At 40.3% G+C, this 18,551-nt stretch overlaps 1 protein-coding gene across 9 annotated transcripts in view; it reads left to right on the plus strand.

Annotated features, from left to right (window-relative positions):
• MAST2 (microtubule associated serine/threonine kinase 2) overlaps positions 1–18,551 on the plus strand; it is a 187,115-nt gene that overhangs the window by 75,131 nt on the left and 93,433 nt on the right. For 5 of the 9 annotated variants that reach the window (XM_077182468.1, XM_077182469.1, XM_054637889.2 and 2 more), the window contains 2 exons: positions 5,608–5,639; positions 14,130–14,336. In XM_077182468.1, the coding sequence (XP_077038583.1) occupies positions 5,608–5,639; positions 14,130–14,336 (239 nt within the window). Of the gene's footprint in view, positions 1–5,607; positions 5,640–13,286; positions 13,314–14,129; positions 14,337–18,551 lie in introns of those variants that run through there. The other 4 variants (XM_054637892.2, XM_054637893.2, XM_077182474.1 and 1 more) reach the window with 2 other exon arrangements.

An 18,551-nucleotide genomic window follows, 5' to 3' on the forward strand; every position in this document is an offset into this window, starting at 1 on the left:
GTGAACAGATACCCTATTGACTGTTTTGGTGTCACACACATTTTTCTGGAGGCTGTGACCCTTTGCCACCATGAAGGTGAGATTTCTTAGGAAAGGGTGGTTCCAGGCAGTTTGGGTGGCACTGGGAATATGGAGGGATGCCCTGGGACTAAGCTATCCATGGCATTTTAGAATTTGTGTGATGGCAGACATAAATTCAGTAGAGTGCAGAGAAAGGTCTGGGAATTAAATCCATGTCCTCTGAATATTTTGAATGGTATTGGCAAGAGGCTGGGTATTCGTTTTCTGTATTTTAAGTATCTCTGTAGCTAAACAGATGATCTAACAGTATGATCCTGAATTTAGTTTCTAAAAAGTCAGTAAATTATAGAAAATATCTGCAGCATATTCCATAGGTTCATCTGACCTTCAGTACAGATATGGTTGCAGTGTTGCTGTTTAAAATTCTTTACTGATGAGTTTGGGAAACAAGTTCAGATGTAATCATTTCTAGACAGAGAAATTGAGAAGTGCTGTTTTTAATAACCATTTACAGTGATATGGTGAAAAGAAGGAAATTATTTTTCCTGACAGATTCTGATAGCAGAAAGAAAAGCTTAGCATGGGGCATTTTTTTTTTCTTAATCACCAAGAAAAATTCCTTCCTGTTAATCTGATGGATGGATTACAGTTTGTCCTTGCACGGCCAGGTTGTACTTTCCATCAGAATTGGAGATTCCAACCCTCATTATATCATTTCTGTAATGCAAATGGTTATGTATAGAGGGAGATTTAATTAATCCCCTGCTGGTTGGTAGTATACCCTAAAGCAAACATAGTCAGCAAAGGAAAAAAATTAAAACAAGAGTGCATGGTACCAGGTCACTGACTGTCAGTGGAATTTCATCATCTGTGAAATATTAACTTATTAACTGAAATGTATTTACTCTTATAGCTGTAAAAATATTTGTCTATTGTCCCAACTGGTATGATAGTGAGTACCTTGCAAGGGAGCCAAGGTCAAAAGCAATCTCAGGAATCATGCTGTCTGCTCTGGCAAAAATATGGAACATCCTGTGTGGCGATGGTTCTCATTTTAATTTGCAAGGACTCCATTTAAGCTGCCATCAGTGCAGGCTCCAGCATCCAACTTTGCCTGTGGGTCTGTGCCATATGTGCAGATACATATTCAAGGACAAATTACAAGACTGAGAGAAAGTGACAAATTTGAGTGATGGGTTCCTGTTTTTTCACACTTTTATAACATAACGGATCTGCTGGAATGATGTGGGCTGTATTGTAGGTCAGTGAACAAATAGATTTCCAGACTTTATTTCCTCTCCATATTGTGTGCACACACCTATGCAAAAAGCCAGCATTCTTCCTGCTGCCTGAAACATTCCAGTTTTCAGATGCAGTTTCTGTATATATAAAAAAAACCACAACTGAATAAATTTTTCAGTATTTATGTACTAAACAATGTGTTTTACAAACAAAAATGATCTTTCAAATGACTGGTATTTTTTCTCTTTAGGCTCCTTGCTGCCTGTAAAATGAGGATTGAGTCTTATTGTGAAACCTCTTCTGTGGCATGATATGGTGTCCAACTGATTTTATAGCCTCATGATTGAGGTGATGAACTTTAGATAAAAGGAAATATAAGGAACTCTTTTGAAGGCAGACATTTGAATCAGCTTTTATAAATTCTGCAATGCTGAATTTCTTTCCCAAGGCTCCTTTTTAACTGCTCATCTGAAAATCTGCTGCTTCTTTTGTCTTGTAGAGATCAAGTTGCATGTTTAATAATTATGCCCTGAAATGTGGAACTGGTACAAAAAATTAACTTTCAGAACAGTCTGTTCTTGTCATTTGGGTACTGCAAGATTTAATACACTCCTTATTTTTTAGGATCTGTGAAAGTAGTTCTTTATTTCCACTTCTGAAAGTTCTTTGTGAATAATGTGCACCAATATTTTATAGTGTTCTTATGCTATTTAGCACTTCATATAAATCAAATACAAATGTAAGCCTCTGTTTTGAGGGTTATATTGTTGACCTAGAGAGCAGGTGGCATGGAGCTGGCTGGAGTAATAATGGTAATATAAATATAGCTACTGGCAGCACAAGTGCTCAGGGAGGCAGATGTGCTGTTGGGAGGGGCAGTTTGGAATCTTGTAGGCTCCTGTGTTGTTCTCATCAGAAGGGTGGTCTTTAATGAAAAATGTCCTTCAGGATAAACTAGCATATTGAAAGGATTACAGCTGCACCCTTTAAATAGTGTTTCAGACCAAGGAGTCACAGCTCAGCACTCTTTTATTAGTTATCTCACCTCTTAAAATGTGATTTATTTTTTCAGGATATATGGACATGTAATGCCAAACTCCTTTGTGGTGTGGGTGGAAACCAGTTAAATCATACCACCTACCTCATAATTTACTAACTAAAACATTTAATAACTACTATAAATGATACTATATATGATTCTGAGTAGACTTTAACCTTTATAGGGTGCTTGTGGAATGCTGTTGGACTTAGATTTTTCATAATTATTGAATCACTGCTTTTGTAGTGCTGCTCCATATGTTTGAAACCACCCTGTCATTATAAGATACAAACTCTCTGTTGGTCCCATTGCACACATTGAAGTGTTGAGCTGTCTTAAGACCCAGCTGAGTCTCAACCCTGTGAGTGTATTCCCATCTCTGGGAGGCATTTTCATTGTCCCCTTGTTCCCCTGGAGATCTGCAGTGTTCTCCTGGCAGTGGGCATCCTCAAATAGGAAATAATTCAGCAGTTGTCTGCAGTCTGCTCCCTCCTTTTCCATCTCCAGGAGTTTTCTCTCTGGGATGTAACTTCTTCACACACAAACTCCCTGGTGATTTGGGAGAGCAAGTCTCATAATTACATTGCTTGTGGTTGTGTAATGTCCAGCTCTGGTGCTTTTGCCTCGGCCCCACTGTTCATGGCCTGTTTTGGGGATTATGGGGGCTGTTACCAGCTCTGGAGAGGCAGAGAAGGGCAGAGAGCTGGGAGAGTGCATTGTCATTTCTCCAGAGGCCAGGGAAGGTGCTGCAGAGGCCAGGACGGGGTGGGCTGTGTGGCTGTTAGGGTTTGTGAAGGGGATTTTAAGACTAACATGAACTGAGGCATAGTGGGACAACAGGTATAAAAATTGATTGTTTTGATTGTGCTCTCTGTTGTCAAGACCACAGTGGTATTAAATGTGAACTGCTGCCTATTGATTCCACAGCTGCACTGTGTTTGTCAAGGCGGTGGTGCAGAATGAAGACAATTCCTGCATGGATAGGATAATATTTCAATTGCATTGAGATGTCATCTGCCAGGACTTTGTTCCTTCCTTATTTGGAAACTCAGTTTCCAGGGGATGTTTTCAGGAACAAAGCCCCAGGCAGTCCTCCTCCTTACCTTGCATGGATTTTATCCTGAATTTCGTACATTATAGGAAGTATTAAAGGTCATATTGTTTGAGTAAAGCAAGAGTTCTGTAAAGGAAAGGATTTGTCCATTCCTGTTCCTGGGCCATGTTTCTTGTGATGTATGTCTGGTAATTACAAGTCACCATTACCAGAGCTGTGCTGCTGCAAGGGAGTGTTCCCTCTTTAAATGACTTTTCAGCTCTAATGACTAGAGCAAAGCTTGTAAAAAGGAACCCTAGAAGTTTAAAAACTTGAAGGTAGTTAGATTTAAAGGTCACTGTTTTGCTTTTTCATCCAGTACTATGAAATTCCAGAGTTTTATACATTCATTCTAAACCTTTCTGGGGCTTACTGTGTTGGAATCAACAGAAATATGTCATTTGAATAGAAAAAGTGCCTTCTGCCAAGAGGTGACATCTTCTTTGAAAAGCATAAATTAAATACAGCTGCTCATATGGTGAAAGAGACATATATGCATGTCTAAGTAACACACTGTCCAAAGAAGCAGGATAACATATAATACCTATATCTTATCTGTTTTTTGTTTTTCATTTGCAGTAGCAAAAGCTGTCTTTGCTACATAGGTTTCACAGTTGGAAACTAATTCTTTCTAACAAATGAGAGTGGAAGAAATACCTTTTTTAGAATATAAACCACACAACCTGTTATAGATGCTAATGATTTATTATCTTACGCACTTGAAGTGTTTTGATTAGATCTTGACAAGTTTGTCTGACGACAGGAATTTATTTCTCCATGCTGTAAGCTGTCAGCCTTGAGATAATTCACACATGGAATTTGCTCGGCGCTGTTAAACTGTAATGAAATTTCAAATTATGGTGAACTAATACTTGAAAAGAATAATGGCATGTAAGAATTATTTATTTATTTGTTTGTTTGTTATTAGTGGCTGTAACTTTTTGGTATCTTTGAAAAACTTGAAGCCAAATCCAATGTGTTACTGATCAGACCAGTCAGTGCCTGTCAATAGCATTGTTAGTCATGTCAGTCAGCACAAACACTGTAGCTAAAGATGGAAAAGAGATTACCTTACCAGTGTTATGGATTTGATTTTTTTTTTCCTATTGATTTTTTTTTTCAATATTCAGTGAAAACACTGATTTTTTTTTTTTCTTAGAGAGGGGTAAAAAACACATCCCGTTGATCAGTACCCTGACACCCAGCTGGTATTGGCTGTGCCGGTGCTTGCTGGGCTCAGCCGAAGCGAAGCGGCCGGGGATGAGTACGGCCCGTGCCGATGTTTTAAGGAGAAAACCCCCAGAATCGGGAGCCGGGCCGGCGGCCGCGGCTGCCACCTGGCGGTGTCCGGCGGGAGCGCAGCCCCCGCAGCCGGGCGGGGCCGAGGACTGCGGACAGGGGACAGTGCCGAGGGGGGGACAGTGCCGGGGGGGGGGACAGTGCCGGGGGGAGACTGTGCCCATGCGGTGGGACAGGGCCCGTGGGGTGGGGACAGTGCCGGCGGGGGGACAGTGCCAGGGAGGGACAGTGCCGGGGGGGGGGACAGTGCCCGGGTGGGGACAGTGCCAAGGGATGCGCCGTGTCCGGCAATGCCCCCGCCTGGGGATGCCCCCGGGCTCTCGTCTGCAATAAAAACGGAAAAATCCACCGGCTGCCTTTGCTTGTGCTGCTGAAATGCAAAATGCTGCTAAGTGGAAATTGTGTTTGGCCTCGAATTTTTTATGATAATACATTACACAACTAATGTGTATGTTTAAAAAAAAAACCAACCCAAATCACCCCCCAAATGCACTCTATGGCATTAATTCTTCCTTTTGGTGAGAGTGTGAGACCATACTGCAGCAGCTGCAGGCGCACCACGTTCCACACTTCTGGAAGTGGCTCGGTCTGATGCTGATGAGGTATGTAGGACAGAATTAATTACTGCCTTATCTGTGCTCAGGCTTGAATTTCAAAGTTATGTTTGCTCTGTTGAGTACTTATGATTTTTAACTCCAAAGGCAATGATTGTTTAGGCAAAATGAGCAACCTTCATACCCCAGACTGTGCATTGTGAATGTGCAGCAGCAGAGCTGTGCAGTTCCACACTGAGCATGCGCTGGGAAATGGCCAGCTCTTTATTCATTCCACCTCAGTCATTTATTGATAAATAAATCAGTCATATATAATAAAAAGTAAAATTAACTCAAGGTTTAATTTTTTTTTTTTTCAGAAAGAGCTCAGTCTCCCCAGAAGAGGAAGCTTGTAAGTATAAGTATTCCTTATTCATCCCTTGGTTTGTTTTGAACATATATAGCTGTTCAGTTGTGGAAGTAATTTAGATGGGCAGATGCTCTGTTTTGTCTGTTCAACATTTTCAAGAATCTGTCGTGGGCTTGGAAAGAGCTAGCTTGGATTTCTGTGAGACTGAAGCCTCTATTCATTTCCTTAAGTGTAGCAGGAAAAGCAGTGGTAGTGTAAGCTTTCTTCTAATTACCAGCCTGAGCTGCTCCTGATACCAAAGTAGCTGCAGTGTTGAGTGCTGCCACTCTGATGTGGCTGAAGGGACTCCAGAGGAGCTGCTGATTATTTATGTGATATGGACAACTCTGATCGCTGCTCTCCAAACAGTCTGTTGACAGAAGTCTAAGCACACAGCTCCTGGGCCACACAGGTCAGGTGTTTGTGGAGCAGGCAGCCTGATGGAGGTGTCTCAATAAAGTAGTGCATGTTAGGAAAAGTAGGCTTTTAAAACTGTCATTTAAACAAACAGCAAATTTTTTTTAATGCATTATGATGCTTAAAGAATTTCAGCGAACTAACTTGGTGTTTCAATGGTATTATAAGAGCTTAGCTTCTGCTATGCTTACAGATTTATGGTGGAAGAAATTGCATTATTGATTGCATTATATAAAAGAGAAAGCTTTTGTACTGCCTGCTATTGCATTATGATTTAAAATTGTTTCCCAAAGCTTGTGGACTACAGACATGAAGCTCACAAAAGCTTAGAACCTTTCTTCCTCAGGTTTCTGGTTCTAATGAGAAATGATTTTCAGTCTTTCAGTGTAAGCTATCCCCTTTGTATAAGAAACAGTGTTTGGAAAATGCTGTGTAGAGCTTGTGATTCAGGGCTGAACAATGCAGAGGATCAAAAGGTCTTTTTTTAAAAGTGGGGCATGACCAGACCTTTTTGTTTAGTTCATATGACAATGATAAACCAGTCAGGGACTTATTTAAAGAACATGAAGCACTGACTGGTTTTGGGTTTTTTTTTAACCAGTATGCCTCAAAGGCTGGCTTAACAAGATTTGAGAGATTTCTAAGACAGGTGGTGTTCATCATTTGAAGATTATGAAAGTTCTTTGATCAAATAGTGGAGCAGTGAGTTACCAGCGAGTTTTTTGTTGAATGTAATTTTTGCACAAAAGTTTTGGAATTGAAATTGAGGATGCCAGAGATATTCCAGCTCATGCCAGCATGGAGGTGGGTAAGACACAAGACTAGTCATGTATTTTCATTTGAGCTATCTGAGATACATGTACAAATGAAGTGCTTCAGATGTGTAATGTTTTAGTTACTGGTAACTAAACCAAATGATTGAATATTTTATTTCCGTATTACTTAACTCCTGCAATTTTCATTACTTCACTTTAGTTTTCTTCCACAAGTGAGTGCCTTTTAAGCTGTCACTATGTGAAGTAATTTAGCAACCTGTGTCAAGAAGATCCAGGCCATAAATTTTAAGCACAAGGTTGCAGCTATTAGTGAGACTAAAGATCTATGAAGAATTGAAATGTCTTAGTTGTCTGTGTTGTCTAGCTGATTATTTGATTGTAGTTTCTGGAATTACAGATTCTCTATCAAGTCAAGTACCAAGTGTAGTCCAGAACCGTATGATGTCTTGTGGTTTGAGAAGTTTTAACTGTTCATGAAGTCAGTGGTGCATTGTGGCTGATATAGACCTGTGTTGATGATATTCTATGAAATGTACAGGCTCACTGAAAAGGTTCTTGTGGAGTTGATCTGCTTGATTTTGCATATGCCAATATCAGAGTGCTTACTTGATTTAAAAAAAATCCTCTTTGTTTTTGAATTAAAAACTAGAGAAATTTACATCAAGGGAATAATTATAATATATGCATGTAATATAAGGTAAAATATACTATGCATAAATTTGTTCAACCATTTTGTCAAAAATAATGGCATTTCAACTGTAGGCAGTTTTCAGTTCTTCTGGAGGCTTTTTTTCTGCTGGAATCAACTTAATTGTGAACCTCATATTCAAAAAAAAAATTCTGATAATAAAATTTATTCTGAAAAGCTGCTGTTGTGCTGTGGCTGATGAGCAGGGATAGGTATGGGTGTAGCCATGTCCTGATTCATTGACTGTCAGTCACTGACTTTTGATCACTGACAGAAGCAGAAGCAGGAATGGACAGGAGGATGAAGTACCTGGCTTGGAGCCAGAAACTCTCAAGAGGTGCATGAATTTTCTTCACAACCTCCAGCCTTTGTAGCAGTTGAGTAGCAATTGAATTATATACAAAAATCAGCCACTCAGCATTTTTTTGTGTGCTAGTCTGGAGGTTGGGGTGCACTTCTGTAAAAAATCTGCTACTGCTGACTGGTTTGGTGATTGCTTTGCTGGATTGTTGAGTTACAAAGGTTTTAGCCTGTGGATCAGCTTGGGTATTTGTCATTGCTGAATGAAAAAGGATGAGCTGTTCCTGAAAATGCTTCTAACTTTTTCTTTATGTGACCCTCAATATTTCATATTTCCTGAGTCAGTGTGAGTAATCTCTGTTTTATTGCAGGAACTGATTATAAGCATGGACAACAAGAGCTGCTGTGCTTATTTGTGCTAAGGAAAAGGAGTGGAGTTACATGTCTCACTGTTTTTGTCAGGAGAACATGAGAACTTTTGTCACCTAAAGAAACTCTTGGGTGGGAGCTGAAGAGAAGGAATGGTGGGATGGAGCCTGTGAAGTCTGTTGATGAGTGCTGATGACTGTTTCCATATTAGCAGAAGGAAACACAGGCACACTGTAGAGGATGGCTTTGCACTTGGGTGTCTTGCAATCCTGAGTTTGAAATAATCAGCACACAGCGAGCAGACATGTAAAACAGATGGGGGAATTGTATGCAGGGTGGCATTAAGAGAAATGCCTGATAATTTAGATACCATTTTGTTGTTAATGTGCTTAAAGTGTTTGTGTTTCTATGGGGGGTTATGTTTAATGCACTAAAGGAGATGATATTCAGCTGAGTTGTAGGCTGCTAAGAGACTGAATAGTTAGAGAACAGGAATAAGTAGTTATACTTTGTCTCTGGTGTGGTTCAATAATCAGAGTTCAAAGTTTTCCTTTAATGAATTATGCATATAAATGTATTGGTTATGTTTTTCCCCATGCTTTGTTCACAAAAGAAATAATTACCATTCATGAATATTTTCTTTAGTTTCAAATAGTGGATGTGGAGTGATAGACTCAAACTTTGATCTCCAGCCTATTAGTCAAAGTGGTTTAATTATTTTCAGCCATTATCCTGTTCTGTTCTCTGTAGAGATTGGGTTTTGTATTGTTGGCTGCAGCTTTCACATGGTTTTGATGTGCACCTGCACGTGAATCACAGCAGAGACGTTCCAGACTTGAAGGGACAAAGGTGGGGACTTTGCAGCAGGAGCATCCCATGGTGAAGCACCTCTGTGTGCTCATGTGTCTGAGAGCAGTTCAGCACCCAGAGGATCAGGCTGCAAACTGCATTTCCTCCTGGCTGCAGGATGCCCAGCACCAGCCTGGAGCTCACTATTGCTCCTGCTTGTCTCCTTGGCTGAGCAGTAGTCACTAAATCCAGTTGGGGCTGCCCTTGAGCCATCTCATTTCTTGTTCAGTACCCCAATAGTAATAAATTAATTAAAAAATTCAGTTCTTTATAGCATGAACTTTATTGAGCTGTTCAGGCTTTTTAATGAAAAATGTGGGTTTGTATTTTAAATCCTCATGGTTTCTAAGGCAGGGTTGGTGGTGTGGGTTGCTGTAATTTTTGTGCTAAATGTAAAATTTTCTAAAAAGAAAACACAGCTTTCCCATATTATATCCAAATTTGAAAAGAGTAATTTCCTCAGCAAACTAAATTTGCTAAACCAGTTTCTAACTTCAGCTGGTTTTTTTTTGTTAATTATTTCCTGCTATCAACCATCTGTATCAAATATACTTTAAAAGGCTGTATACAAATGGAAAAAGAAACTGGAGGCATAAGAAACGTGAAAAAATAGTTTTAGTCCAGAATATATCCAGTAAAAATACACATTTATATGAACCAAATATTACACATTGTTGTTTTGATGGTGATTGGTGCTGGTAAAGAGTAGTATTTACCTGAAGTTTTTATGTCTATCTCTGAAATATGGTAAGCAACATAAAAGTGTTTGTTGAAGACGTGTGCTTGCCTTTTATGGTGGTCTTTATTCCTTCTAATCACTTTTTAAGGCAGTTTATGACCCCTGTGGGACTTGTTTTCTCTCATTCTCTCCCTCCTTCTCTGCATTACCATTTTACTTTAAACCTCTGAAGATTCTTAGTTTCTGCTGCCCTAGACATTTCTGAGGGGGTTTCATTAAACAAGTCTTCATCATAATTTGTTAAACTTGCCCCCAGCTTCTTGACAGTAAAATAACACACAAACACACCAAGGAATTTCTTTGGGGAGATGTGCTGAACTGCTTGTATTTTTTTTTTTGAATGTTTAGACCTTGGAAACAATAAGAAGTTTGATGGCAGGAAAGAAAATTTCTGGCTTTTAGTGGTTTATGTCTTCGTGCTGCCATGCTCAGGTGCTGTGGGAATTTGCTCAGTGTCTGCAGAGAAATGGAGTATATAATTCAGTTTCTGCTCCTCTTGGCGGGTGAGTGTTTCTGCTGGTGATGGATCGATGCCGTTTCCCTGCCAGGAGCGAGTGCCACTGTCCCAGGAGTGGGAAAGCCAAAGTGCAGGAAGTGGATGAAAAATGGTTCTGAAAAGGAGTAGGGGATTTTGCTGCTTTTGCACTCTGTTCTGATTTGGATGTGGAAATAAAGTAAGAAATAATGCCTGCAGTCAGTGCATTCTGCTTGTGGTGTTTTATATAGATGGGGAGAGAAAGAGGTGCACTCTTCTGACCACCCCATCCTTCTCTGAGCACGTAGAAGCAGCTCACAAACAGTAGGTCAAAAATAACCTGCTGCTCTTAAGCTGATCCATGGGGCTGGTTCTGGAGGTGGAACATGCTGAATTATTCTTGTGGAGCTCCACAGCACTGCTGCTATTCCTGTATTAGATTTTAAAAATTATTTGAAAGCATTGTTTCTTTAAAAGAAGTGATTTGGTGAATCAGGAGTATTTTAGTATTATGTATAGACTGTAATCTCAGAGACAAAGAATTTATGGAGGTTTTCATCAAGGATTTAAAAGTGGAAAAAGTGTTTTGTGCAGTTTTTATTGTCAAGTTTCCACTACTTAATCCAGGCTCTCATTTAATAAGTACAATAGAATTATTTGTAGCATACCAAATTTGTACTTTCTGTTGCTTGCTGTGCTATCTGACTCCAGAGGCACAGTGTGGGGGCAGGGGCTTTGGCTGTGTAAGGAGCAGCCACCCTGGCCCTTCCTCCTCTGCCTGGCACTCTGTTTTCCTAACCATTGAGAGATTGCGATTTTCTCGTGTGGGGCTGCGATCAGAATCCTGGGAAGGTCTGAAGATCAGAGTTGGCACCTGGAATTTGACTTGGTTGATGAGTATTTGTGAATGGCTGCCTAAATACAGCCTTTAGCACTCTAAAACCTATCAAACATATATCTATGGAAACTTTTTTGAGGAAAGTAACATTCTTACGAATACACATTTAAAGAAATTTTGGACATCATTTGGGGGCAGTTTTGTTAATAGCACAGAGTTGATTTTGAGCTGTTTGCGAGCAGAAGTGTAAAGGGAACATTTCTTCCTGGTGAAGGTGGTTCCCCTTCCTCCCCTGCGCTCCCCGGGCTGCTGCGAGCGCTGCTGCCCTGTTCTCGGTGCTGGAATCCATCAAGTCTCTGTGTGGGGCACAGCTTGGGGGTTTCGGGAGGCTGTTTGAAGCTGCTGTAGTTCAGGGATTGATTTCGGACCGGGGCTGGTTCGCGTGTCCCGCCGGCCGGGCGCAGCTGCTCCCGCGCCCGCTGCGGGCTCTGCCGGGCATCGGGTGCGAGCGCTGCTCTGCCCCATCGCCCTGCGGCTGTCCGGGCTGCTCCGAGACCCCTGCCAGGATCCTTGCACTGTGCCGTGCCTCTCCCTGGGTTTGCTGGGAAAGCTGCCGCTGCTCCTGGCAGCCCCGGGGTTGGTGAATCAGTCGGGTGATGTGCGGCGGCTCGGCCGGAGCGCGGCAGGACCGCGCTGCTGGCGCTGTGACAGGTCAGATGGCCCCTCTGTGCCCTGGGCTCCTTCCTTTCCTTCTGCTGGGCTCCGCTTCCTTTCGCCGGATGCTGGCAATAGCCTCGCAGAAGATTTTTTTAATCTGAATATTTATTATTTTTTTTTATAAAGAATTAGGTTTTTGACATGAGCTGTGTGATTAATCTGGACCATTACTGAACTCCCGAGGTGTCTGTGACACGGGGGGTGTATGAAGAGCTCGGAATTGCACTGATTGTTCTGTGCTCTGCGTTGGAGTGATAACAGTGGCCTCTCCTCCCCAGCCCTAAGCCTCTTACGCTGGGAAGAGGCATATCAGTGTATCAGCACAATGATGAAGCGGAGGAAACAGAGGCTCGGAGCCCCATCTCTGCGGATCCAGTAAGGACTGTTGTGAAAAAGAAATTGCACTTAATCATTTCAAATGGAAGCTATGAAGAGGAAAAACCGGCCAGAATTTTCTGTGGCCAATAGACATTGCTTTGATTTGTTAGAACTTTCTTTATCTGTCGTGCTTATTTGGCTGTACATGGAATTTCATTTTAGAAGCTGTAGCATTTTACTTTTGTGGAGTATTGACCATGAAGTATAGCCAAAAAAAGCAATGTTTCAATGTTTTTAACTGGGATATATTGGGGTTAAATTTTGTCCCAAGCATTAGTGTAGTCAGACTAAATGTTTGTAACTCTGTCTTTCTAGTTTGATCATTCTTCAGATTTAAAAAGCACTTTTAATAATCTGTCAGAAAGCTGTCACAGTGCTAAAATTTTCAGAAACCTTTGTTACCTTTGTTGTCTTCTAGAATTACGAATGCTTTTGAAAACTTCTAGATTTGAAGCAAGAAGTCTTAGCTACATTTTCACATTGCCACATGTATTTCTACAAATGGAATTTTAACAAGCATTTCCTTTTTAAATGCTTTTCCTTTATAAGTGCTTTGAAATCTACTAATGGAAACTGCTATTTATGATCATAATTATATTTATTATTTCTATTAGGTAAAATTAAGGAAATTGTACGTTTAATACTGTGCTCTTAAGTAGAGGAGGTGAAAAGAATCTATGGTGTAGTCAGTGGAGGGAGGAGCAGGGTAAGAGGCAGGCTTAACCTTTTCTGTCTGCAGACTCTAAAGCTCATCAGCTGTTTAAGCAGAGATTGCTGGTGGGGAGGATTTCCAGCATATAAAGGTTGCATTACTGATAAGTATTTGGATTCACCAGGAAATTTAAAGCTAGGAGCATGGACTAACGTGCTTGACTTCAGGACCCTAAGTGTAAAATATCTGAATTCTAAACAAAACTGAAATGCCTCAAATTTCCATTTTGCTCACTGTTGTGTTTAAATATGGTAAATAGAAACTGTTTTCAGCCCTCAGTCAAAAATCAAAATAGGTATAAATACACTGGCACTAATTTGTATTCTAACACATAAGCACACTGTGTAATACCAATAATTGTAAGTTAACTTTTACTTTATTTCTAGTGAAGGACATCTCATCGTGTATAGTTCACTAAAGTAGGTGTTAGAATCTCTGCTCTGTGTTTATGTACAAGTCTGTTTGCAGCTTTTTGAAAAGCAGCTACTTTGAGACCTTTTCTGTGCCCTGTGTGAATACAAATGTGCCTTGGCTGCTGAGCCTGCAAAAGCAGGATAGTTCACAGAGCTGAGCACTGAGCTGGGCACCAGCACCCTCAGCTGCAATCCTGATGCTACCGTGGATGTGCTGTGGACATGTCACTAAACCTCTTCATGCCTCAGTTTCCCCACTGCTAAAATTAGAATAAAGCCATTTTGCAGTGCTGCTTTCAGGCTTAATTAGTTGTTGCTCTAAAACAACTGCCACTGCTAAATGTTGTTTTCTAGTTAATGGTTTGTGTCATTCATATTTTCACAGTTGTGTGTTTTGGTTATTGCCACAGCTGTGGCATGGAACCATGGCTCCCAAATTGTGAAGGCAGTGATAGAAATGGTCTCTGTTTGCTGATGGTGCCATTATTAATTTGTTCATTTTTCTCAATTAAGCACTTTATATTAGAGATTGACAATAGTGTGTATTCCAGAAAGCCTGGAAATCACTGCAAGAAAGTATTTGGATAATTCCAGATTGGAGGATTTTTGTAGTGGAAAAATAACATTGAATAGTTATTAAATTTACCAAAAAATACATTTTGGTTTGGATGATAATGGAAAAAAATTACTTTTGACCACTTAGTTTATTGAATTTGTTTAATAGATATAACTTGTATTTTGAAATTATCTTTTTTCTTTATTGAAACAGAAGATGTAATAATGACCCTGATTTTTTTTTTTTCTACTGTGGTACCTTGTCAGAATCTCCTCTCCTTTGTTCTCCCACTGCCGAGGAAATGATGTTCATCAGCACATGTTCTCTCCTACATCTGCTCCAGGTCTGCAGCATCTTAAATTCCCATTTAGTGCTGACTGTGCACTTGTCACTTCTCCTCTAGTATTTTACCTGAACTCACAAGCCCAGAGCAATCCATCTAGTCCGTGCTACAGCCATCCTTTTCAGTGGAGGTAAGGAGAGGTATCAATTAGGAATTTTTAACAGTTTGGTGTTGGCATAACCATCTATGAACTTAACCGCTTTACAGTTCAAGAGAATAACACCTAACAGAAGGAAACAGCTTCCTACTCACAGCTTACTTCCAGCCTTTTAGTATTCAAGTTGATGTTGCGTTTTGGGACAAAGTTTTTGTAGTTTGCATGTAGGCCCTATGTAGGGAAAAAGATAAATTGGATTTAGGAATGGAAACCTGTCTGGTGGTGTGTGCATGCCTGTTCCTGGTGGTACCTTGTGCACCTTGTCCTGTGCAGCAGAGGAGCCCTCACAGGCATGTCTGGTGTCAGGAAAACCAATTTAAAAGCAAAGCAGCCTAAAGTGGGGTCCTTAAAAACCGCTGTCTAAGTAATGGGTCTGTGCTAAATACTGCACCCTCTTCTATTCCCTGGAAATCCACTCTGCTTTCTTACAGAGGCTGGCAGGCTGAAGTCTCCAAACACAGGGTACACAAAGGATAAGGAGTAGAATCAAGCCTGTTAGCAGGCTTGAGTGGAGGATACAAGAGTTTCTAAAGCAAAAATAGCCCAAACCAGCTCAGTTTATATTAGGCACTTAACAGCTCAACTGATATATTTTCCCTTCAGGACTGGGACAAGCACAGCCATCAGCCACCCCAGTGGAAACCTTCAGCTTCTTCACTCAGGGGAAATGTCACCAGCTCTCAGGGGGACAGTCCCAGGCAAAGGCTCACACGCTGGAGATCTTTGCATGTGCGGTTATGAAACTGGAGCTCAGTGGTACCTACTTAAAACTTGAGCCAAAGCAGCACCAGAGGGCTGGTTTTGAAGTTCACATGCTGCAGGGTGGATGTGGCTGGTCAAATTTCAGTTACTCATCAGGTGGTAATGCAATAGCCCCTGGATCTAGATGTTATTTCAGAGGGAGGTTGGTCTTGCTGGCCAGCTCTGGTAGGACTAACCAGAAAATGTGAAGTTGAACTATTTTAGGCTTCTGCCCCTCTACTGCAGAGTAATGTATACGACTTCTGTTGAGTGGAAATCAGGTTGTCAGCAGAGGAAAGGGACGTTGCATGTGTCTGTCCTCACTGTGCATGGCCATAGGGAGAGGCTTGCCCAGCGTCTGCTGCTTTCCCTGCACGGTGGGCAGCACTTGGTGACAATTCTTAATAAGGTGCTCACTTTGGCAGCACTTGGGGGAAGTGAAGGGCAGCAACTACAGAACAGTCTCCTAACATTTCAATGTCATGGCCATCAATCTAATTTTTAATGAATTTTTATTATTTAAAGGCTGGTATTGGGTAATGTTCCTTTAAACAAGGGTGATTAAACTCGATTAAATGCTGTTTAGCCTTGGGGCTAATTAACAGACTGGTAAGTGGCAATTAAATATCAAGATTAGATTATTGTTAAAGTCAGCTGAGAACTGTTCTTTTTGGGGATGAGATCTGATGCTTATTGATTATTTTCAAAAACCTTTTTGGTACTTACTGCTTTTTCTTCTTCTGAGAAACCTTCAATTTTCAGAGTTCTGACATGGGTCAGTGAATAATTTACTCTTTAAGAACAGTTCATATAAAAGTCTTAATAGCAAGCTTTATTCCACTGTTACTATGGACTCCTTGATAATAATGTTTTTCACATATGGGGACCTTCCAGCCATCTGCTCTTTAAATACTGAATGGTTGATGATTCACAGATACATGGTTCTGTGTGAGAGCTTAGGTCGACTATAATAAGTTTTTATTTTTGTCGTTGTTGCTTTCACCTGTGCAGGTCTTGATCCTGTTGTATCCTGTCTATCTTTGTTGTAGTTTTGTTTACTTGGTTACAGTGCCAGTGATAGCTATTCCTGCTTGCTTAGAGCAAAGGTTCACCTTGGCAAGTTCCCACTGTCATTGATCTGCTCAGCTTAGCACCTCAGGTTAGCCAGGCAGTGATTCATTTCCATGGCTATGCAGGGAACTGCTGGAAAATGTAACAAGAAAAACCTGTGCCTTCACTTTAAATCTTCCTCACTTTTTACCTTTGGTATATTGCATTTGCAAGAATCTGCACAGATTTCCCCTTCTTCCTTATATTTCGTGGTGCCATTGATAATTTTATGTTGACAGATGAACAACTGTTGGTGCATCTGATGTCAAGACAGATGGCATGGAAGTTCATGGCTTCTGAAAGAATTAATCTAATTAAGATTGAAAATATTTTATACATAACCTTTGAACAAATGAAAATAATGTAAACCTTGCAAAAGAGTAAAAGGAAATATGGTCTGATGACAATAAAACCAAATTGATAACAGGTGGAATAAGACTGCTATAGTTGCTGGAAATTTGGGCTGGAATTAAGGTCATGCATCTTTAGGAAGAAAAGAGAATTATGTCCAGAATGAAACAAGTTCTGACTTTTGTCTTTGGGATCTGGCTTGCACTCTTCTGGGGGTAACAGGAAAGTCAAATTACTGAAGAAGAAAATGAGGCCATGTTTCACAGCTGGTCCTCTTTATGAGCTGGCAAATCTTTGTGCACCCATATTTGTCCTTTAATTTAATCAAAATATGAATTTACAGAATTTTTTGCTCTCAGGTTGCTTAAGAGATGTCATGAATTGATTGTTCTAAGTTGGAAGTGATGAACCGTGAGATTAAAGGAGAGTGCAATTACCCCCATTCCAGAAAATGTTACATTCTGTGTAACACCCTCAGTAAGATATAAGACATTTTCAGTAATTCTGGAAACATTTTAATTTATTTGTGGTAAAAAGGATGAAAGTGTCCAGGTGCTGTTTTTCTGGCATCTCTGAGTGCTGCAGCTGAGGTGAAGTCTCAGTGGAAATTTGCTTCAATTTCCTAACAAACCAAGGGAAGAGTTGGCTTCAGCTGGATCGTTCCAGGGGCATTTTCTCGTGCTATTTCAATTTCATGAATTCATGCCAGTTGTGGAACATGTTCTTATAGGGATGTATGGTGGAGGTTATTTTTATAGGAATGTTTTCCCTTGGAAATTCTAGCTTTAATGAAGTCTATTGGAAATAGCTATTAATTTTTTTATAGCTTTTCAGAATAGTTTAATAGAATTTTTTCCTAGCCTGTACAAAATCTGGTCACCATTTGTGGATGTGACGGTGACCAGACCCTTGCTGTCTTATTTAAGTAAAACAAAATGGGAAACCTAATGTTGCTCCAAAATAGTCTTTAAGCACACTACATAATTACTTGATCAGTGTGTAATTACAATGTTATGAGTTTTATATAATTAGTATTTTATGGACATCTGTGATATAATTTAAGAATATATTAATTTATTTACATAAAAAGGCTATTCTAGGAAACAAGCCTTTCATCAATAACTGTGGTAAGTAACAAGAATATATTATACATAGGCATTCAGCAAATGTCCTGGAGGGCTGCCTGCCTTTACTTAAAGCCTTTTTTGTACAAGCTGTTGCAGTGGATGAGGGGAGACCTATATTTAGAGCTAGGGCTTGTTTGGGTATATGAGTGAGGTTGGGTGGGCAGTGTCCTGGGCAAGTCTGCTCCATTGCAGTGAATCCAGTGGGCTTTCCAGGTTTGCAGGGTGCTGGTCAGAAAACCCTTCCCAAAGGGTGGGGATGGGGATAACCACCTTCTTGGAATGGATCTCCTGTTAGACCATGGCTCTTTATCTTGTGTGTGAGGATTGCTGGTGTGTCTCGATGAGACCTTGTAACTCCAGCCCTGCTCCTTCAGGCAGGTGCAGAAATCCCTCCCATAGCACAAGGATGTATCCTTGGCACACACATCCCCAGATCACCTGAAGTTTGGGTTTTGAAGACTGCATATATTTTACATCAGGGCCGTAGCTGTAAACAGAAGTTCCTTATTTTTAAGGAAGATCAAAAACATTTCAGAATTCAGACTTGATAAGTTTCTTTGTTCTTATTTTAAAATACCTCAAGGCTTATCAAAAGTTGTTGATGGTTTCCTATCTTTGCCTAAATTTTGCTTAGTGTAAAGTCACTTGATATTATACAGGTTTTAAATTTATTTTTTTTTAGTTAGAATTTCCTATTTGACAAATGCAGTAGGATTAATGAAGAGGCCTATGCTCAGTTTGAATGACATTTGGAAATTGTTCTGGTTTTACAGTAAGTGTTATCCTCCTGGTTTAGTGCTTGATTTGGTACAGGTTCTGCTTTCTCAAATGTGCTAAATAATTGGTCAGAGTTGACTGC

Source organism: Agelaius phoeniceus, chromosome 8 (genome assembly GCF_051311805.1).
Source record: "Agelaius phoeniceus isolate bAgePho1 chromosome 8, bAgePho1.hap1, whole genome shotgun sequence".
NCBI lineage: Eukaryota > Metazoa > Chordata > Aves > Passeriformes > Icteridae > Agelaius > Agelaius phoeniceus.